Source organism: Coccidioides immitis (assembly GCF_000149335.2).
Source record: "Coccidioides immitis RS genomic scaffold supercont3.1, whole genome shotgun sequence".
NCBI lineage: Eukaryota > Fungi > Ascomycota > Eurotiomycetes > Onygenales > Onygenaceae > Coccidioides > Coccidioides immitis.
The window spans coordinates 5232274-5248001 of NW_004504310.1; the positions used below are offsets into that span (position 1 = coordinate 5232274).

The following is a 15728-nucleotide window of genomic DNA, read 5'->3' on the forward strand; positions in this document are numbered from 1 at the left end:
AGGTATTACAGCGGGTTGGACGGGCCAGATCTGCAGTACACGCGCCAAACCTTGGTACGGGATGGGCCTGTAAGGAAATACTAAAACACACGCACCTCCGGGCTCGCCCACCTGTTCTCAGTACCCTGTTTCTGCACCAATTGGCGCCTGGTGTTTCCCAGCCGGGCCTGTAATTTTCATCCAATGAGTGTCCTGTTACCAGGCCTGAAACAATGTTGTATTTGGGGCCTTTCCCTTTGACCTCTATCCCCCGCATCTCCTAATAATTACCATCCACGTGTTACTGGTTCACCTCCCAAGCAGTCCCATGTTTCCAACCTCGCAAGTGAACCACAAATGCTGTCCATCTCTCAGAATTTAATTGCTTTGTTTCCTCTTTTAACTCCATCAAAGAGAAGCTTCACCGAGAGTTAATCGTGTTCCATTCGGCGAAGAGCAAGGTCTGGCAGCCAATCCAGGCCAGGGTCCAAAAGTGGCTTGATACCTCCTCGTTGGGCCGTTCGCTGCCATTGCCCTTGGGGCCCAAACCCGTCGCCTGATATCCGTTATCGTCTACCTACATCCCCTCCGCAGCTGCACCTATCCACCTCACTGCGCTTGGGCTCAATCCTGGGACATGGATTCAACGAAAGCTTCGTCGCATAGACGGCCGTCCACTAAGCTGTTGAAGCAGCCGCCGCCATTGTCCTCTAGTTCCACCTGGTCCATCAAAAAGCAAGCAAGCAATACCTCCCTTCGTCGACATCCATCCGCTCCAATCTATCCGCGCTCCCACACCATCGCTAGCCGCGAGCACGCTCGAACGAAATCCGGCGGCTTTGGCTCCTCTACCTCTTCCATAGATCAGAACAGCGAGCGCAATTCGCCCGTCGCGCTCCACAGCGAATTTGGAGCATATTCTTCGCCGAACTCAGCCCACAACACCGCCCGCTCATCCCTCAGTCTACAGAATTCGGATGAATTGATCGGATCGCGCTTCGATACTCGCGGCATGTTGAACGCTTTGGACTCCGCCACACAATCCTCTCAGCGTCCGCCCGTTCTGCAAAGCTACAATACCAGCCCGGACCCGCGCTCCACTCCGACTCTGAGGAATTCTGGCGTGTTTAATCCCAAGGAGCGACGCCCGGATCCCCCTAGCCCAGACAGCACGGTGGTTTTGACAAAGAGGTATTCAGACGATGGAAGCACGATAAAACCAGGCATAGGTGGAAGGAAGAAGTCAGGGTTTTCAAGTTTTGTGAATAGCATGCTTGGATCACCCCGAAACATAAAGATATCTGCACCTGAAAATCCAGTTCACGTTACTCATGTAGGCTATGATAATGAAACTGGTCAGTTCACGGTGAGTGCCCTGGTTTCCCTTCATTCTATACTTGATGCAGGAAAAACTCAACAAAAACAAAACTGATATAATATTTTCAGGGCCTTCCAAAAGAGTGGCAACGAATGTTGCAGGAGAGTGGGATCTCTAAGAAAGAGCAAGAAGAACATCCACAAACCATGGTCAATATCATGAAATTCTATGAGAAGAATGCCTCGGGAAAGGATGATGAAGGAGTATGGCATAAATTTGATCATGCAAAGGCGGTTGATCATCATGAACATTCAATTAGTTCCAAGGCATCCCCAGGAGGTCTGGCTCCAGGCCCCTTTTCTCCGCTCACAGCGCTTACCTCCCCTCCAGCAAGCCCGAGATTTCCCCAGAATCACGAAGGCAGCTTTGAGAACCCCAGGGCCCCGCCGCCTATCCCTAAAGCTGTTCCAGCGACCAGTCCGCTCTCTCCAGGCCCCTCACCTTCGGGCACCAATTGGGTCCCAAACCGTGCAGCACCCAAGGCTCCAACCACTTCGGCTACTAACCTCATGCCTGCTCGTCCTCCCCCTCAAGCTCCCGCACCGAAGGATACTCGCACGGCTCCGGAGATGTCAGCACACCCATTTGGTGTTCGCCCGATTCCCGAAACGGAGCCACTTCCTCCGCAACCACAGCGGAGCCGCTCCAACTCGAACCAAAATATGGCAAATGCCGCACCAAGGGTACCACCAAACATGGTGACCTCACCTGCACAATATCAACAAATGCAGGAACAAGCTAGCACCGCAGCGCACCAGGCCATCACCAGTAAACAGTTAGAACGTACACGTAGCGAGCGCCAGCGACAGCAGCAGCCGCCACGGCTAGCAGATCCGTCAATTCAGTCTCGTCACCAGCCCCCGTCTCAGCAGCTTCAACAATCAATCGACCAGGTCCCTCGACTGGAACAACCAGGGTACACAGCCCCCGTGCCACAGCAACAGTATGGACTACCACTAGACCCCACCCAATATCCCCAACAAGCACGTGCCGGCCCTTCACCAAGACAGCGCCAGCGAGTCCGTCAAAGCAATGGGATCGATATCAGAGCTCGCCTGCTTTCGATATGTACTGCTGGTGATCCCACCCGCAAATACCGAAATCTTAACAAGATTGGTCAAGGCGCATCCGGTGGTGTCTTTACTGCGTATGAGAATGGCACAAACAGATGCGTCGCTATTAAGCAGATGAACCTAGAACTACAGCCGAAAAAGGATTTAATTATTAATGAAATCCTGGTCATGAAAGACAGCAAACATAAGAATATTGTTAATTTCATGGATAGCTTTTTACATGGTGGTGACTTGTGGGTTGTCATGGAGTACATGGAGGGCGGCAGTTTAACAGATGTTGTCACGTTCAATATCATGACCGAGGGCCAAATTGCTTCTGTTTGCAGAGAGGTATGCCTAGCTCCCATGATATTTGTGAAAGTTTGTGACTGATACATCTTTAGACCCTAAACGGGCTTCAACACTTACACTCCAAGGGGGTTATCCATCGTGATATCAAATCCGACAACATTCTCTTGTCGTTGGAAGGGAACGTCAAATTAAGTGTGTATGCTCTCTCTTGAAATTAGAAGCTTCATTGCTTACCCCACATAGCCGACTTCGGGTTTTGTGCTCAGATAAATGAGTCACATAACAAACGCAATACTATGGTCGGAACACCTTACTGGATGGCCCCCGAGGTTGTCACCCGCAAAGAGTACGGCCGTAAGGTAGATATTTGGAGCTTGGGGATTATGGCGATCGAGATGATTGAAGGAGAACCACCGTACCTTACTGAATCCCCATTGAGAGCCCTCTATCTGATTGCAACAAACGGCACTCCAACTATAAAGGATGAGCAAAATCTATCGCCAGTCTTTAGAGATTTTCTACATCTTGCCCTAAGGGTCGATCCTGAGAAGCGAGCGTCAGCTCATGATTTGCTTACGGTATGTAGAGCCTGTCTCAGCCTGTCCTAAGTGTCGCCAACTGACTGTTGCTTTTTCTCAATAGCATCCGTTCATGTCGCATTGTGAACCTTTGTCGAGTCTCGCACCGCTTGTCAGAGCTGCTAGAATTAGCAGAGCTCAAGAGAAAGCCCAAAAGGGCGGCATCTGATTCTTCATGATTCCGACCGTTTACTGAATTTCCAATGACCCCCTACCTTCTAGAAATACCCAACCACTTGATGCGTTATACCCAAATTTACGATTGCAGTTCCTCTTTCAACGATACATGGACAAGTCTAACAAGGCAACGTCATACACGAACCACCTTCAACGACACCCAACCATCACGATTTCTGCTGACACCAACAGCCATCTTCCGATACCCGCAATAGAATTTATTGACTCTGAATGATCTCATGCGCCGTCTTGCTGTCTAAGATTTCTGCGGTCCTTTCGCTTCTCCGCTGGACTCTAAGAAAATTGTTTTAACGAAAGGGGATATTTCAGGCTGCTACAAAAAACATACCGCGACTACTGCATGTTTCCAGTATTACTTTTCTCGGGTGGATTTCGCTATTCATGTCTCAGGTGGCCAGGAGTTTATGGCGTCATGAAGTTCGACCAGTGATCTATCTTTGCTGAATTGGGAGGCGCGCCCCAAGGAAGCACTTTGTATTCGCACCCTGTTATTTCTACCCCATGCTGTGATCGCCACTTCTCAAATTCCCTCTCACCATGTGAAATTTTCACCTCAGTGTTTGCAACTTTCTCCATTACCAGTCTTATAGTTCTTTTGATACCGTTATATTTGAATGATTTATAATGTCTCCTCGATATTGAAGGCATGGCATCTGCCGGATTTATTGTCTAGCAATATGGGAGGCAAAACGTACCAGGTGTGCCAGGCAACATGTATGCTTAGTTTTATCGTTGCATGTCTCCAACTCTGTGATGCAGAGTTTGTATGGCTTGCGATTTTTCTGTCAGGTAAAGTGTGAAGGGTTCAAAGCACAAGGCGGGGTTGACAGCGTTTGGCTATTTACCTACAAATAAAGCTTCAAAGCTGAATCCTCAATGCGTCTTTTTAGTTCTATCAATCTTTAATGTTGATGTCCTCAAAGAAGCATACCCTGGCTGCGGGTGGCGGCGCTCTGCCTGGACAGTCGGCTTACATCATCCGGCGGGTCCCGGGGTACTTAACTACGAACCGCAGCTTGGGATGGGAGGGGGAAGACCGTCCCACGCAGCAACACCATCCCAATCCGCACACTATTTTTCGTTTCTTCCCGCCGACAGAGCTCTCGGACTGACATATATTTTTATTTTGTTTTTTTATTCGCTCTAACTAGCGCCTGTCCCGATCTGTCAAACTAAATTCTGCCGCTGGGTTTGCACACGGTGCAAAGCCGTGCTTTGGGCACTCGGATTACGTAGCTTAGGTTTACACATCTCCCCGACACCTCAAGGCTTCCATATTGCTTCCATTGCACACCACCGCCATCACGACGACTTTGAGAGGTATTTTCGAGAGGTACTTCTCTCTGCCTACACGACGAACTTGCTTTTCTTGATTCTTCACGCTGCGCTTTTGTTTCGACTTTGAAGAAACTGCGCTCGGTCCCCGGCCATGTTTCGCGCGCAGCAGAATGCGTATGATGACATCGTCGGTACGTCTGCTGCACACCAACTTCATTTCTTTTTTCTCCGTATGCTTTTAGAGGGGAGAGGATTCTGACATTTGTCATTTTGCAGCCAAGGCGACCGATGAAAATCTTACCTCCGAGAACTGGGAATACATACTTGTATGATATATTCTACCATCTGTGGCATATTGCTTTGCCTTCTTTTACCGCCTTGCGGCCTTCCAGGCATTATTGAGCTGACCCAAATACACGATTTAAGGATGTGTGTGACAAGGTTTCTGCAGATGAGTCTGGGTATGAAGATACAGCAACTTGCCCTCCGCAACTTAATGGCAATATATACCCAAGCGGGCTAGCTGACTCTATTGTATAGGGCGAAAGATGCGGTTGCCTCCATGATCAAACGGCTTGCTCATCGCAATGCAAATGTGCAGCTTTACACCTTCGAGGTTCGCCCCCATCTTGCGTTGTGTTTTGCGAGTCATGTTACGTTCGGCTAACATCAGTCCCGTTTACCATAGCTTGCCAACGCCCTGTCGCAAAATTGCGGTCCAAAAGCGCATCGCGAGTTGGCGTCAAAGAGTTTCACAGATGCCCTTTTGCGACTAGCCAATGACCGAGTGCGTTTCTCCATTCATTAATTATAGCCTGAAGGATGCCGGTCTAACTCGAGTTTCGTCATTCCCATAGAATACCCATCCACAAGTCAAGTCCAAGATACTGGAACATATGGAACAATGGACGGAGATGTTTTCCAGCAATCCCGATTTCGGAATCATGGAGCATGCTTACATGAAGTTGAAGTCGCAGAGTACGTACAGCTCCCACAATTATATGAGGTAGAGACTAATGCTTTACATATTTCTAATCAGATCCAAACATTCAACCTCCCTCGAAACCAACAAAGCGCCAAATAACAGAACTAGACAGGCAAAAGGAAGAAGAGGAACTCCAGATGGCGCTTGCGTTGTCCATCAAAGAGAAACAGTCAGAAACATCTAAACAACAAGATGGCTCTTCACAGCATGTTGTGACTACCTCCGCTCAAGCCGAAGCTGCACCCTCGCAAGGTATTCCATCCGGCACGACCGCTGCGACAGTATCTCGCGTTCGCGCCTTGTATGATTTCCAGCCTTCGGAGCCCGGAGAGCTTCAATTTCGCAAAGGCGACATCATAGCTGTCTTGGAGTCGGTTTATAAGGATTGGTGGAAGGGTTCTTTACGGGGTCAAGTTGGGATATTTCCATTAAATTATGTGGAAAAGCTTTCAGATCCAACCCAGGAGGAGTTACAGCGAGAGGCCCAGATGGAAGCTGAAGTATTCGCTGAGATAAAGAATGTGGAAAAGCTTTTGGCGTTGTTGAGTACCAGCAGCCCCGAGTTGAATGTACAGGAGAATGAAGAAATCACCAAATTATATCACTCGACGCTTGCGATTCGGCCCAAGCTTATAGAGCTGATTGGCAAGTATTCTAAGAAAAAGGGTAAGGATTTCTGCGTCACCATTCTACGGTCCTCGCTAATATGTTTGCAGACGACTTTACTCAGCTCAACGAGAAATTTATCAAGGCTCGAAGGGATTACGAAGCATTATTGGAAGCGTCCATGACCCACCCAGCGCAGTCTCATTATAACCGACCTGCACAACCTCCTTTTGCCTATCCACCTTCAGGAACCCACCCAGGATATCCTCACCACGCACCGCCACAACAAGAGCCGCAGCGGTATTATACGCCAAGGCCGTCACAAGGTCGGTGATTGTGTGTCACGGTTCAAAGGCTGCTTCTGATTAACGAGTTTCATTAGACCCGCAAAGTGCTCCTCACAACACCCCGGGATATTATGGGGCAGAACCGAGCACACTTCCTTATCCTCCCGACTCCCAGTCCCCGGATTTTCGAAAACACACAGCTACAGGCTCCATGCAGCTACCACAACAGCAACCCTCGCAACCCCCACAAGACGCATATTCGCAAGGCGCAACGACACATTATCCTCCGAAAACAACCTACGATCATCCTCAAGAGCTGGGAACATCAGTCTATGACTCCCCGCAAGGAAATGCTCCCCAGGCTATCCAGCACTCCTATCATCCCGCGATGCAGCAAGAGCTTCAACAACAACAAGCGACAGGAGCAGAGCCTACGCAACGACCCTATTCCCCCCAGGAAAATCCACCACCACAAGCGCCGTCATCCAACCCGCCATATCCTGTACAAACACCGCAAGAGCCTCCTCAGCAATCCTTTGCTCCACCAGCGCCTATGCATCAACCTCCACCCATACCATCTGTCGCGCCATCGCAAGGAGCATATGGCGGTGGCTACCAAGCTTATCAACCACCTACAACACAACAGCATAGCCCAACTTCAAACCCGGCCGCGTTCTACCGGTGAAACACTTATCGAAGTACGATCTAGCGAAGATACTGTGTTGAATTATTACGACCATTAGCTTCTTATTTGTAATCTGACCAATCTACTAAGTGTGAAATAAATTATATCTATTGTCGAAAAAAGGTTCCATTCCCATCTTTCTTCTCTTGGCATTATTTTAGCCCAGTAACTGTTTTAAATACTCCGTATACGGAGCACTCCGTACAAATACTAGCGGACTTAGTGAATGTTGTTCCTAGGTAATATTAGAATATGGCTTTAGGGGGGGGAGGTTTGAGAACTGTATATGTAGGGTTTGAACTACGACGATTAATAGCATCAATAAACATCAGTTATCCAAGTTTCAAGGTTGCTAACTTAGGGAGTGCGCACAACTTTTGCATTTCCCTTTTTCCCTTTCATTCCTTGAAACAAATGCGTTGATCAGCTCCAGCAACCTGCGGTCGAGTTGAGGGCTTGGCGGCTATCCCCTAAAACCCGGCTGAGGAGGCTTGGCGTGACGGAGTCGAAGAGTGTCCACTCGGCGACCTTGGTGGATTTCTTAAATAAGGAGTGGAGGAACAGCACATATTCCATATCAACCTGTGTGCGAGTCGCTGTCTGTTCTTCGTCGTTTTCATCATTAAACTAGGGGGCTCAACTAACCACATATTTTTACATCCCTCTCTGAATTCCATTGATCCCCTTCCCTTGTGGACAAGGTATGGCTGATGGTGGTTATGTCCCCGTCGAAGAGGATGACGAGGACGGGGATATAACGCACCATGGTGCAGAAAGGATTAGTGTGGAAGATAGATTGCCATTATTCATTAGATCAGGCGTCATCTTCGACCAAGAGCATGATGGCGTCGCAGTAGATCAAGGGGATGCTTCGGCAGACCCTTTACATGGACATCACCCCAAGCAGGTATGAGCATAATGTGATACCCCAGTGAGGCCGTACGACCTTTGCATTCGTTTATAAACTAGCTCTAATGGTGGGTGTATATGTACAAGGAGCTTCATGGCTGGGCTTCAATGTGGTGAGTGGTTTGCCATATCCCCTCCCGCCCCAAAAAAAAGCTGCGCTTTGTACACTCCCCCAAGTTTTTGGGCGAACGCTTACTATTGCCTGGTAGGCTAGCATATCAATCGATCGGTGCAATTTACGGAGACATCGGGACTAGCCCTCTCTACGTCTTCTCGGCGGTCTTTGCTTCTCCACCGAGCTCGCCGGATCTGCTTGGTGCACTGTCACTCATCATCTGGGCCTTAATCCTCATCGCTACGATAAAGTACGTGGGGATTGTTCTATGTGCCAACAACCATGGCGAAGGTGGCTCCTTTGCGCTGCTTTCTCTTATTAGGCGTCATGTATGCGATTTTCACGGTGACCCAGAGTGAAGGTCGCACTCCCTTGAAGATATGCGCCGGCGCTGACAATGGCTCAGGTTAAATTGGACTGGCGAGATTCAATGGTTGAGGACGATGACGAGAAAATCTATGCTGCAAAGCGGCTGAAAAGCTTCAATCGCTCGGCTAGAAATGCGTTGAAGCGCAGTCCTATGGCCAAAGGTTTAGTGACGATTCTGGCTGTGCTGGGGGTCTGCATGGTGATGTCTGGTAGGCTACGATCCAGAGAAGGGCTTCTTGAGCCTGACTGATGGCCTCTACAGATGGGGTCATTACTCCAGCACAGTCAATTCTCGGTGCAGTGCAGGGTATGCAAATTTCGGTGTTGTATCAGATGAGCCCTGCTGAAATACTGTCTAGGAATCAAAATAGCTGCCCCCGGCATGCCCACAAATATTGTCGTCGCGCTTGCCTGTCTCCTGATTGTGCTTCTGTTCGCCATACAGCCTTTCGGCGTTTCGAGACTGAGCAACTTTTTCGCCCCCATTGTAATGGTCTGGTTGATATTCAACATGGCTTTTGGAGTATATGTTCGTCTCCCTATCACGTTCAATCCCTGTTGGTTCTAACATATAAGAATCTGGTCCTATTCGATCATAATGTGATTAGGGCGTTTTCCCCGAGTTTCGCAATTGATTATATAATTCGACATAAATTTGATGGCTGGCGTTCTCTTGGAGGTGTTTTGCTTGCATTTACAGGTACCTCTCCTATTTCTAGCCATTTTTCCACATGCATTCACTAACCCCATTGCAGGAGTTGAAGCTCTATTTGCCGACCTTGGCGCATTTTCAGTTAAGCAAGTTTTTTCGTCGGTGATAACGGGGAGAATTAACGCTAAATGTTCCTGTTAGGGCCATTCGGGTTTCGTGGCTCTGTTTTGCCCTACCTTGTCTTCTTGTTACTTATTGCGGCCAGGCCGCGTTTATAAGCTGGCACCCAGATGCGATCGTGAACCCATTGTTCAAAGCGGTCCCCCCTGGAATGTACTGGCCGACGCTCATTCTGTCAATCCTAGCGTCAATTGTGGCCTCCCAAGCAATGCTCACGGGCACTTTCCAGTTGATCTCCCAGGCTATACGGATGGCTTATCTTCCTAGAATGAGGCGCGTCCACACATCAAAGCGTGTGGCGAGCCAGATATATATCCCATTGGCTAATTGGCTGATGATGGCAGGGGCAATAGCGGTTACAGCAGTGTTTAAAACAGTGAGTGTCGGGAACTTCACGAGGGTGTTAGAATGCATGCTGATTCGAGCGACACAGACTACTCGTATTGGCCATGTATATGGTGTATGCGTCGTCGGGGTTAGCTTCATCACGACTTGGCTTGTTGCCCTTGTGGCTATTATCATCTGGAATTTGCATATTGTGGTCATCCTTCCGGTTTTTGTCTTTATCGGCTTCTTTGATTTCTTTTTCCTGGCAGCTGCTCTTGCCAAAATACCAGCTGGGGGCTGGTTTACGGCTATCATGGCGGCCATCTTGACGAGTACTTTACTCCTATGGAGCTACGGTGAGGGATGCCAGTTCAATGCAGAGCGAGATGAGAGCGCTTCCCGCTCCACGCTGTTCACAGGCCACGGCCACCAGCTATGGCTTCGCGAAGGAAAGGCGGAGTATTCGGTTAAATCAATCAGAGGTCCGGCCTCCAACATTCCCCTCCCCCAAATAAATAAATAAAAAAGACCCAGCGAGACTGACACATAGCAGGCATTGGTGTGTTCCTAATTGAACCACATTCTAGGTCTCCTCCTGTTTTCGACCATTTTATTAAGAAATTCGAAGCCACCCATGAGATATCAGTCCTCCTTCAGATAAAACCCGTTCTTAAGTATTCTGTAAGGATCCCTTCCATCTTACGGTCTCTGTGGCACGGGTAGTCTAATTAAACTCCTAGGTCCCTGTGAAAGATCGCTTCACGCTAACTAGCACAAACATCACCGGGTTGTACCGTGTTATACTTCGCTATGGCTACGGGGATACACCCTCGTGGGATTCCTTTGAAGAAATGCTCACAGAGGAACTGGGTCTCTTGCGTCCTCGTGGAGAACCGGATAGTCAGGATTATGCAGCTGCAGACGATGTGAACACAGGTTCGATAGCGCTCACTGCGCCAGATCAGTTCGCATCGCAGAAGCCCATTACCTATATCATTGGCAGAGACAAATTATACGTCAAAAAGGGATCTGGTTTTGTTCGCAGGATCATCCTGTCTGTGTTTATATATCTGAAGGGCCATGAGAAGACAAAGTTGTCGCGATTGAGAGTTCCGGTTGACCGGTTGGTTGAAGTTGGATTTTCTAAGGCGATATAATCAAGGAGGAACAAATATGATGCATGTAAAGTTTTGGGTCGTCCAGGACGCAAATTTCCTTTGACATGCCCGCCTACATGTTCTCGGCTTGAAAAATACCAAATGCCCAATTCGTCCCCTGACAAAGGAATCGGGCGATACCCTTGAGGTTTTGGAAGTGAGGGATTTCATTTCCGCACGTTGATAAGGTTCCCTGGAACTTGGAGCGGAAAGTCGTCGGGACCACTTCAGAGTCTGAACGAAAGGGCGGGATGAATTCCGGCTCACGATGGCTCCACGGAATGCGTGGAGGCCGGAGATGAGCAGTCATCGCTGGTCGAAACCACAAGAACATACAGTGGCCGTTTAAAAAACCTATGTAGATATGCAATATACGGGGAAACTGCTATATAGATCCTTTAGAGCAAGCTGCAAACTCGACGACGTGGCAATTGAAAAGATTTCCATAGTAAGGTTTGTGAATGCCGAGATCGGGCTCCGGGAGAAAATTCCTAATCCAGCCATAAGCGGCGAAACTATCCGCTCCGGGGAAGGAGATCCTGGTCTTAATAAGCAGGCTCCGATTGGCCAGTTCAACTCCATGTAACTGCGTTCACATGTTGGCATGATGAGGATTCGCCAGGGCATCGAGAGAACCCGCCGGGGCATGGGTGAGTCGAGTGTGTTGGGTTTGGAGCTTGGGGGAAGAGACAGTAACGCATTGCTGATAGCGACTGGGTGATTCCCACCTGGTGGTTGGTTAACTAGCAAGGCTGATGCTGGAGCTCCTTGGGAACACCGGAGAATCCTCCCGAGGCGAGCGCCGCGATCACGAAGGGATATGGGTTGATGGTGCCGGGAGCAAATCACGGTTCAGAGCCCCCCGAAGCTCCCCCCAAAACTCCCCCCAAAACTCCAGACGCTGGCGATAGACTCCACCGAAGTACTGGTCCGTCCCTTTCCCCTCTTTTTCCATGCATCCGCAAATAGCACGTCCCTTTCGCGTTTGTATGTACTCCGTAGAAAGAGTTAGGAGGTACTTAACCTGACGAGCCAGGCCTCGCAGATCTGCGACACAGGTAGTTATCCTGGAAGAGCTTCCAGCAATCAGCGATCGTATTCCGGTTTGGATTTTTGAGGAGCAGCTGAAGAGATTCGAGTGCAGCCTATCAGCGGATCCTTGTCGTTGAGAAGCCGGCCGTGTGCGTAAGGGTGCGCCGTGGCTGGGCCCGATAAATTTTCCTCAACGTTAAAATATTTCAACCGCCTTACCCACCCAACTGTTCGCCGTCAATTACCAACCAACGACTCCTCTCACCATCCACCGCTCTCGTTCTGTAGCCCCCAGCTCTGTGGCATCCGCATTCATTCTTCCCAACGCCCAAGAGATTCGATTCCTGAGACACGCCGTACACCCTCAACCACAATGGCCGGAGACAAGGAGTTCACCCTACGGGAGGTCGCCGCTCACGACACTAAGAAAGATCTCTATCTTATCGTTAATGAGAAGGTTTACAATGTCACATCCTTCGTTGATGAGCATCCGTACGTATCCTCGCCCTGTTTGGAGCTTTCCGTCTCTACTCCCAGTTCCCATTCCTCTCATCGAGCACTTTAGCGTTCGCCATGGCTAACAAAAGGTTCTGTCTGCTGTTCAGTGGCGGTGAGGAAGTTCTTCTAGACGTTGGCGGTCAAGATGCCACAGAAGCTTTCGAGGATGTTGGCCACAGCGATGAGGCTCGCGAAATCCTTGAGGGGTTGCTGGTCGGAAAGGTCAAGAGACAGGTACGCTGCGATATGATCAGTGCTTTTTTTGTCTCTCGCATATAGGGCTGTTTGAAACTAACGTCCTCTTTTTCGTCTTTCTCTATTTTAGCCTGGCGACCCTGCTCCCGTCCGAAGCCAGACCTCCACAACAACCAGTGCTCCTTCCGGAGACGTTTCCACCGGCCTCGGAATCGGACTCTATGCCATCCTCGTCCTCGTTGGCGCCATCGGCTACGGCTTATACCAATACTTGAACACGGCGACTCCAGTTCAGGCTTAGAAACGCCCTCTGAAAATATTTCGTTTCTGGTGACCTCGACCGTATTTCTACGCCATTCTTTTCCTAGCCCTTTGATACATTGGCGCGTCAGCAATTTTTATCGCGCTATGTAACGTCCTGAATATGTGGTATCTGTTCGATTTTTACCCATAGATCTCTTAATTGGCTATGAGCCCGAGGAGTTTAGATCGATGTCACTCTCAAAGGCTTCTTGGGTTCCGGTTCCTTCATGCAACTATATTCTATAATTTTTGTTCCCCTCCCCGTTACGAGTGTTTTCGCTGGATGGTGTCCTTTACACCCCGTACCTCTTGATATCTGCTTTGCTTGGCCCCGGCGCGGGATTGTCGCATGAAATGCTTATCGAAAGACTACTTTGATAGAATGCAAAGATTGTTCTTTTTTGTCTCACTCAGTAGCCCAGAATGCGTTCCATTTCTTCTTCCATCATGTTGGGCAGATTCGATCGGGAAGCACTAGCGGTACAGTCCCGGAGTTGCGGGTTCCGGGTGGTTCGCTGACAGAGCAAGGGTCACAGCTGACATGACTTGCCGACCATGCCGCCAAACACACCTCGACACCATGCCCATATGTCGTGTGGAAGCTCAATCCTTGGTGTCTGTTAAGATTAATTGTGCTGACAACGCATAAACTTTCATTGCTCGAAATACACAGCTTGGCTGTGTAGTTGGATATTAATTAGTGGGTGCGATGGGTTAAGCTCCATAGCCGAGAAACAACTGAACGAAAATACGGAAACTCCCAATCTAGACCCGGCTATGACCCAGGCATTCAATAGGTGCATAGGATGAGACAACCGCAGCTATTTGAAGACCCAGTATCCTGGGGTAGAAAACTTAGCTACAATGGATCGGGCCCCTCCAATAAATAATATCGTAGGCACGAACATGCATGAGTGGATAGCCACGGCTGCTAGACTAAATAGCTGAGTCAGTGTCTCTGGGGGCAATCCTCTCTTGGAAAATCTGTCTGATGCGCTTGCAGCCTGCTCGGATTGTTGGCTGTTGAATGAATCAAGAGGCCGACATGCCCTTGACCTTCCTGATATAAAATTTGGCACCCTTCAGGCTGCCTGTGTTGAATATTTTAAGGCCCTCAGGCCAAAGACTGATACAGATTCGCTGGTGGATCATATCCGCCATCACATTAACCAAGTACTTGCTATATTTATTTTTTGAAGCATTTGTCAGAGAGTTAGAAGAGAAGGAGAAATCAGGGAGTCTGGCTATCAGATGTGCCAACCAACCCATATCAACTATAGCTTGGGATTTGATCATGGAAACCATTTATCCTGGCAAATACAGTTCCCTGAAAGGGAACCAGAAGAAGCCCTACTGAGATACTCTGAGTAACCATACTCAATACGGAAATTGCTGTGGACTGGCAGTGCTGCTTGTGTGTAGTGATGATATGGCTTATATGGTGTATTTCTACCCATACCACAACCCCTATTTGGTTGAATATGCTTATATGCTATATAGGAACTGTTCTGCACAGCACAAGACAACAGTTGATGCTCTCATCAATTATGTTATGGATGCACATCCTGGAGCAGTGTTGCTCTTTCAGCACTTCACACCTATTGCTCAATGCCTTATGCTCAGAAAGGGTGTGTCTTCATATACAACAACAACACCTATCCGGACACTTATCAATGAGCTGACCCAAATACATGTAGATGTTCAATGCTCCCAAGGACCATGGAGTGGATTGATCCACAGTCGGTTGCAATCTCTGCTGACCTTGAATTATTGCGGAGTTGTCTGACTCGAACTGAGACTACAGGTAGTCTTTCTATTAGCGTTTGACAGTTCTTTTCACCATGAATTTCTCTGAAATGGCCGTCACCATTTTGCAAAAACTTCACAGTATCGCAGAGCCGGAAGAACTAGTTAAGAGGCCGAGAGCTGATGATAAACGGTTTAAGTAAATACAGTAGCCTTGGGGCAGCTTTAGTTAACCGACTTCGCAAATCTCCCGGCGCACTTAGGTAGCCTGCGTGTCCTCACCCAAGCCTCACCCTCGCCTTGGTGAGGAGGCCTGGTTAAAGTAGCCTACCTTTGGCACTCCTCCAGGATAAGTGCCAAAGAGTATTTTGGGAAAATCCAGATTCCCTCTTGATTATACCAGGTATATATGTGGATGGTACTAGCTTTTAAGGCACGATCTCCTTTCTTGCCATGAGATCATACGTTGGCACCGTTGTTGTGATAGCCTCGTACCTTCCCTCAACCTCTTTCTTGCTGGCATATGCTCTGCACTCTGTCTCAATAACAGCCCAATCCGTGACGGAACTTTTGCCTGGGATGTATTAACATTGGTGGATCAATCATTCAGGGAATGCTCACTCAGAATATTATCCTGGGCCAGCTGAGCCATGGCGCTGGTGGTCCACGTCCGGCATCTCCAGCTCGGATCCTAGGTTTACGTTAAGTAAATAGGGATGCCAATCGGTAGATTCCACAGGAGTCATACATCCTGGACGACCGGAACTTTCTGCAGGGAATCCTCAAGCTCTTGCCCTGACTTTTCGACCTTACCGACAAGCACCAGAGCCAAGAGCTTCGCCATGTCTGCTTCCAAGAGCAAGCTCTTTTCATATTGCCAGGTTGCTTTCGGTTCCCCGTCACACGA

General features: G+C 48.8%; 6 protein-coding genes across 6 annotated transcripts; 4 read left to right on the forward strand and 2 right to left on the reverse strand.

Moving 5' to 3' along the window:
- The first annotated feature begins 307 nt into the window (after nt 1-307).
- On the forward strand, nt 308-4395 carry CIMG_01236 (STE/STE20/PAKA protein kinase). The gene is made up of 5 exons (XM_001247464.2): nt 308-1345; nt 1426-2760; nt 2814-2913; nt 2965-3299; nt 3364-4395. The coding sequence occupies exons 1-5, from the start codon at nt 617-619 to the stop codon at nt 3466-3468; spliced, it is 2604 nt and encodes an 867-aa protein (XP_001247465.2). The 5' UTR covers nt 308-616; the 3' UTR covers nt 3469-4395.
- A 299-nt stretch (nt 4396-4694) lies between these two features.
- Nucleotides 4695-7460, forward strand: CIMG_01235 (class E vacuolar protein-sorting machinery protein HSE1). The gene is made up of 9 exons (XM_001247463.2): nt 4695-4966; nt 5052-5101; nt 5202-5236; nt 5316-5391; nt 5464-5562; nt 5633-5753; nt 5815-6426; nt 6477-6692; nt 6749-7460. Exons 1-9 carry the CDS (start codon nt 4927-4929, stop codon nt 7336-7338), a joined length of 1839 nt encoding a protein of 612 aa, XP_001247464.1. The 5' UTR covers nt 4695-4926; the 3' UTR covers nt 7339-7460.
- A 467-nt stretch (nt 7461-7927) lies between these two features.
- Nucleotides 7928-11452, forward strand: CIMG_01234 (potassium uptake protein). Its single transcript, XM_001247462.2, has 11 exons — nt 7928-8245; nt 8335-8360; nt 8457-8691; nt 8769-8940; nt 8994-9038; nt 9091-9260; nt 9308-9431; nt 9487-9541; nt 9585-10372; nt 10444-10571; nt 10631-11452. The coding sequence occupies exons 1-11, from the start codon at nt 8042-8044 to the stop codon at nt 11045-11047; spliced, it is 2364 nt and encodes a 787-aa protein (XP_001247463.2). The 5' UTR covers nt 7928-8041; the 3' UTR covers nt 11048-11452.
- An 865-nt stretch (nt 11453-12317) lies between these two features.
- Nucleotides 12318-13483, forward strand: CIMG_01233 (cytochrome b5). Its single transcript, XM_001247461.2, has 3 exons — nt 12318-12571; nt 12685-12811; nt 12903-13483. Exons 1-3 carry the CDS (start codon nt 12453-12455, stop codon nt 13071-13073), a joined length of 417 nt encoding a protein of 138 aa, XP_001247462.1. The 5' UTR covers nt 12318-12452; the 3' UTR covers nt 13074-13483.
- A 624-nt stretch (nt 13484-14107) lies between these two features.
- CIMG_12798 (uncharacterized protein) lies at nt 14108-14945 on the reverse strand (the record flags this gene model as incomplete). Its single annotated transcript, XM_001247460.2, has 4 exons — nt 14108-14255; nt 14453-14567; nt 14759-14873; nt 14916-14945. The coding sequence occupies 4 exons, from the start codon at nt 14943-14945 to the stop codon at nt 14108-14110; spliced, it is 408 nt and encodes a 135-aa protein (XP_001247461.2).
- A 304-nt stretch (nt 14946-15249) lies between these two features.
- Nucleotides 15250-15665, reverse strand: CIMG_01231 (uncharacterized protein; the record flags this gene model as incomplete). Its single annotated transcript, XM_001247459.2, has 3 exons — nt 15250-15395; nt 15443-15512; nt 15570-15665. The coding sequence occupies 3 exons, from the start codon at nt 15663-15665 to the stop codon at nt 15250-15252; spliced, it is 312 nt and encodes a 103-aa protein (XP_001247460.2).
- Between the last annotated feature and the right edge of the window lie 63 nt (nt 15666-15728).

Coding starts and splice junctions, on each gene's coding strand:
- CIMG_01236 (XM_001247464.2), top strand. CDS start 617: ATGGATTCAACGAAAGCTTCGTCGCATAGACGGCCGTCCACTAAGCTG. Junction 1,346..1,425: donor ATGAAACTGGTCAGTTCACG/GTGAGTGCCCTG, acceptor TAATATTTTCAG/GGCCTTCCAAAAGAGTGGCA. Junction 2,761..2,813: donor TTGCTTCTGTTTGCAGAGAG/GTATGCCTAGCT, acceptor ATACATCTTTAG/ACCCTAAACGGGCTTCAACA.
- CIMG_01235 (XM_001247463.2), top strand. CDS start 4,927: ATGTTTCGCGCGCAGCAGAATGCGTATGATGACATCGTCG. Junction 4,967..5,051: donor TGCGTATGATGACATCGTCG/GTACGTCTGCTG, acceptor GTCATTTTGCAG/CCAAGGCGACCGATGAAAAT. Junction 5,392..5,463: donor TGCAGCTTTACACCTTCGAG/GTTCGCCCCCAT, acceptor CGTTTACCATAG/CTTGCCAACGCCCTGTCGCA.
- CIMG_01234 (XM_001247462.2), top strand. CDS start 8,042: ATGGCTGATGGTGGTTATGTCCCCGTCGAAGAGGATGACGAGGACGGG. Junction 9,432..9,486: donor TGTTTTGCTTGCATTTACAG/GTACCTCTCCTA, acceptor ACCCCATTGCAG/GAGTTGAAGCTCTATTTGCC. Junction 10,373..10,443: donor TTCGGTTAAATCAATCAGAG/GTCCGGCCTCCA, acceptor GACACATAGCAG/GCATTGGTGTGTTCCTAATT.
- CIMG_01233 (XM_001247461.2), top strand. CDS start 12,453: ATGGCCGGAGACAAGGAGTTCACCCTACGGGAGGTCGCCGCTCACGAC. Junction 12,572..12,684: donor TCCTTCGTTGATGAGCATCC/GTACGTATCCTC, acceptor TCTGCTGTTCAG/TGGCGGTGAGGAAGTTCTTC. Junction 12,812..12,902: donor TCGGAAAGGTCAAGAGACAG/GTACGCTGCGAT, acceptor TCTCTATTTTAG/CCTGGCGACCCTGCTCCCGT.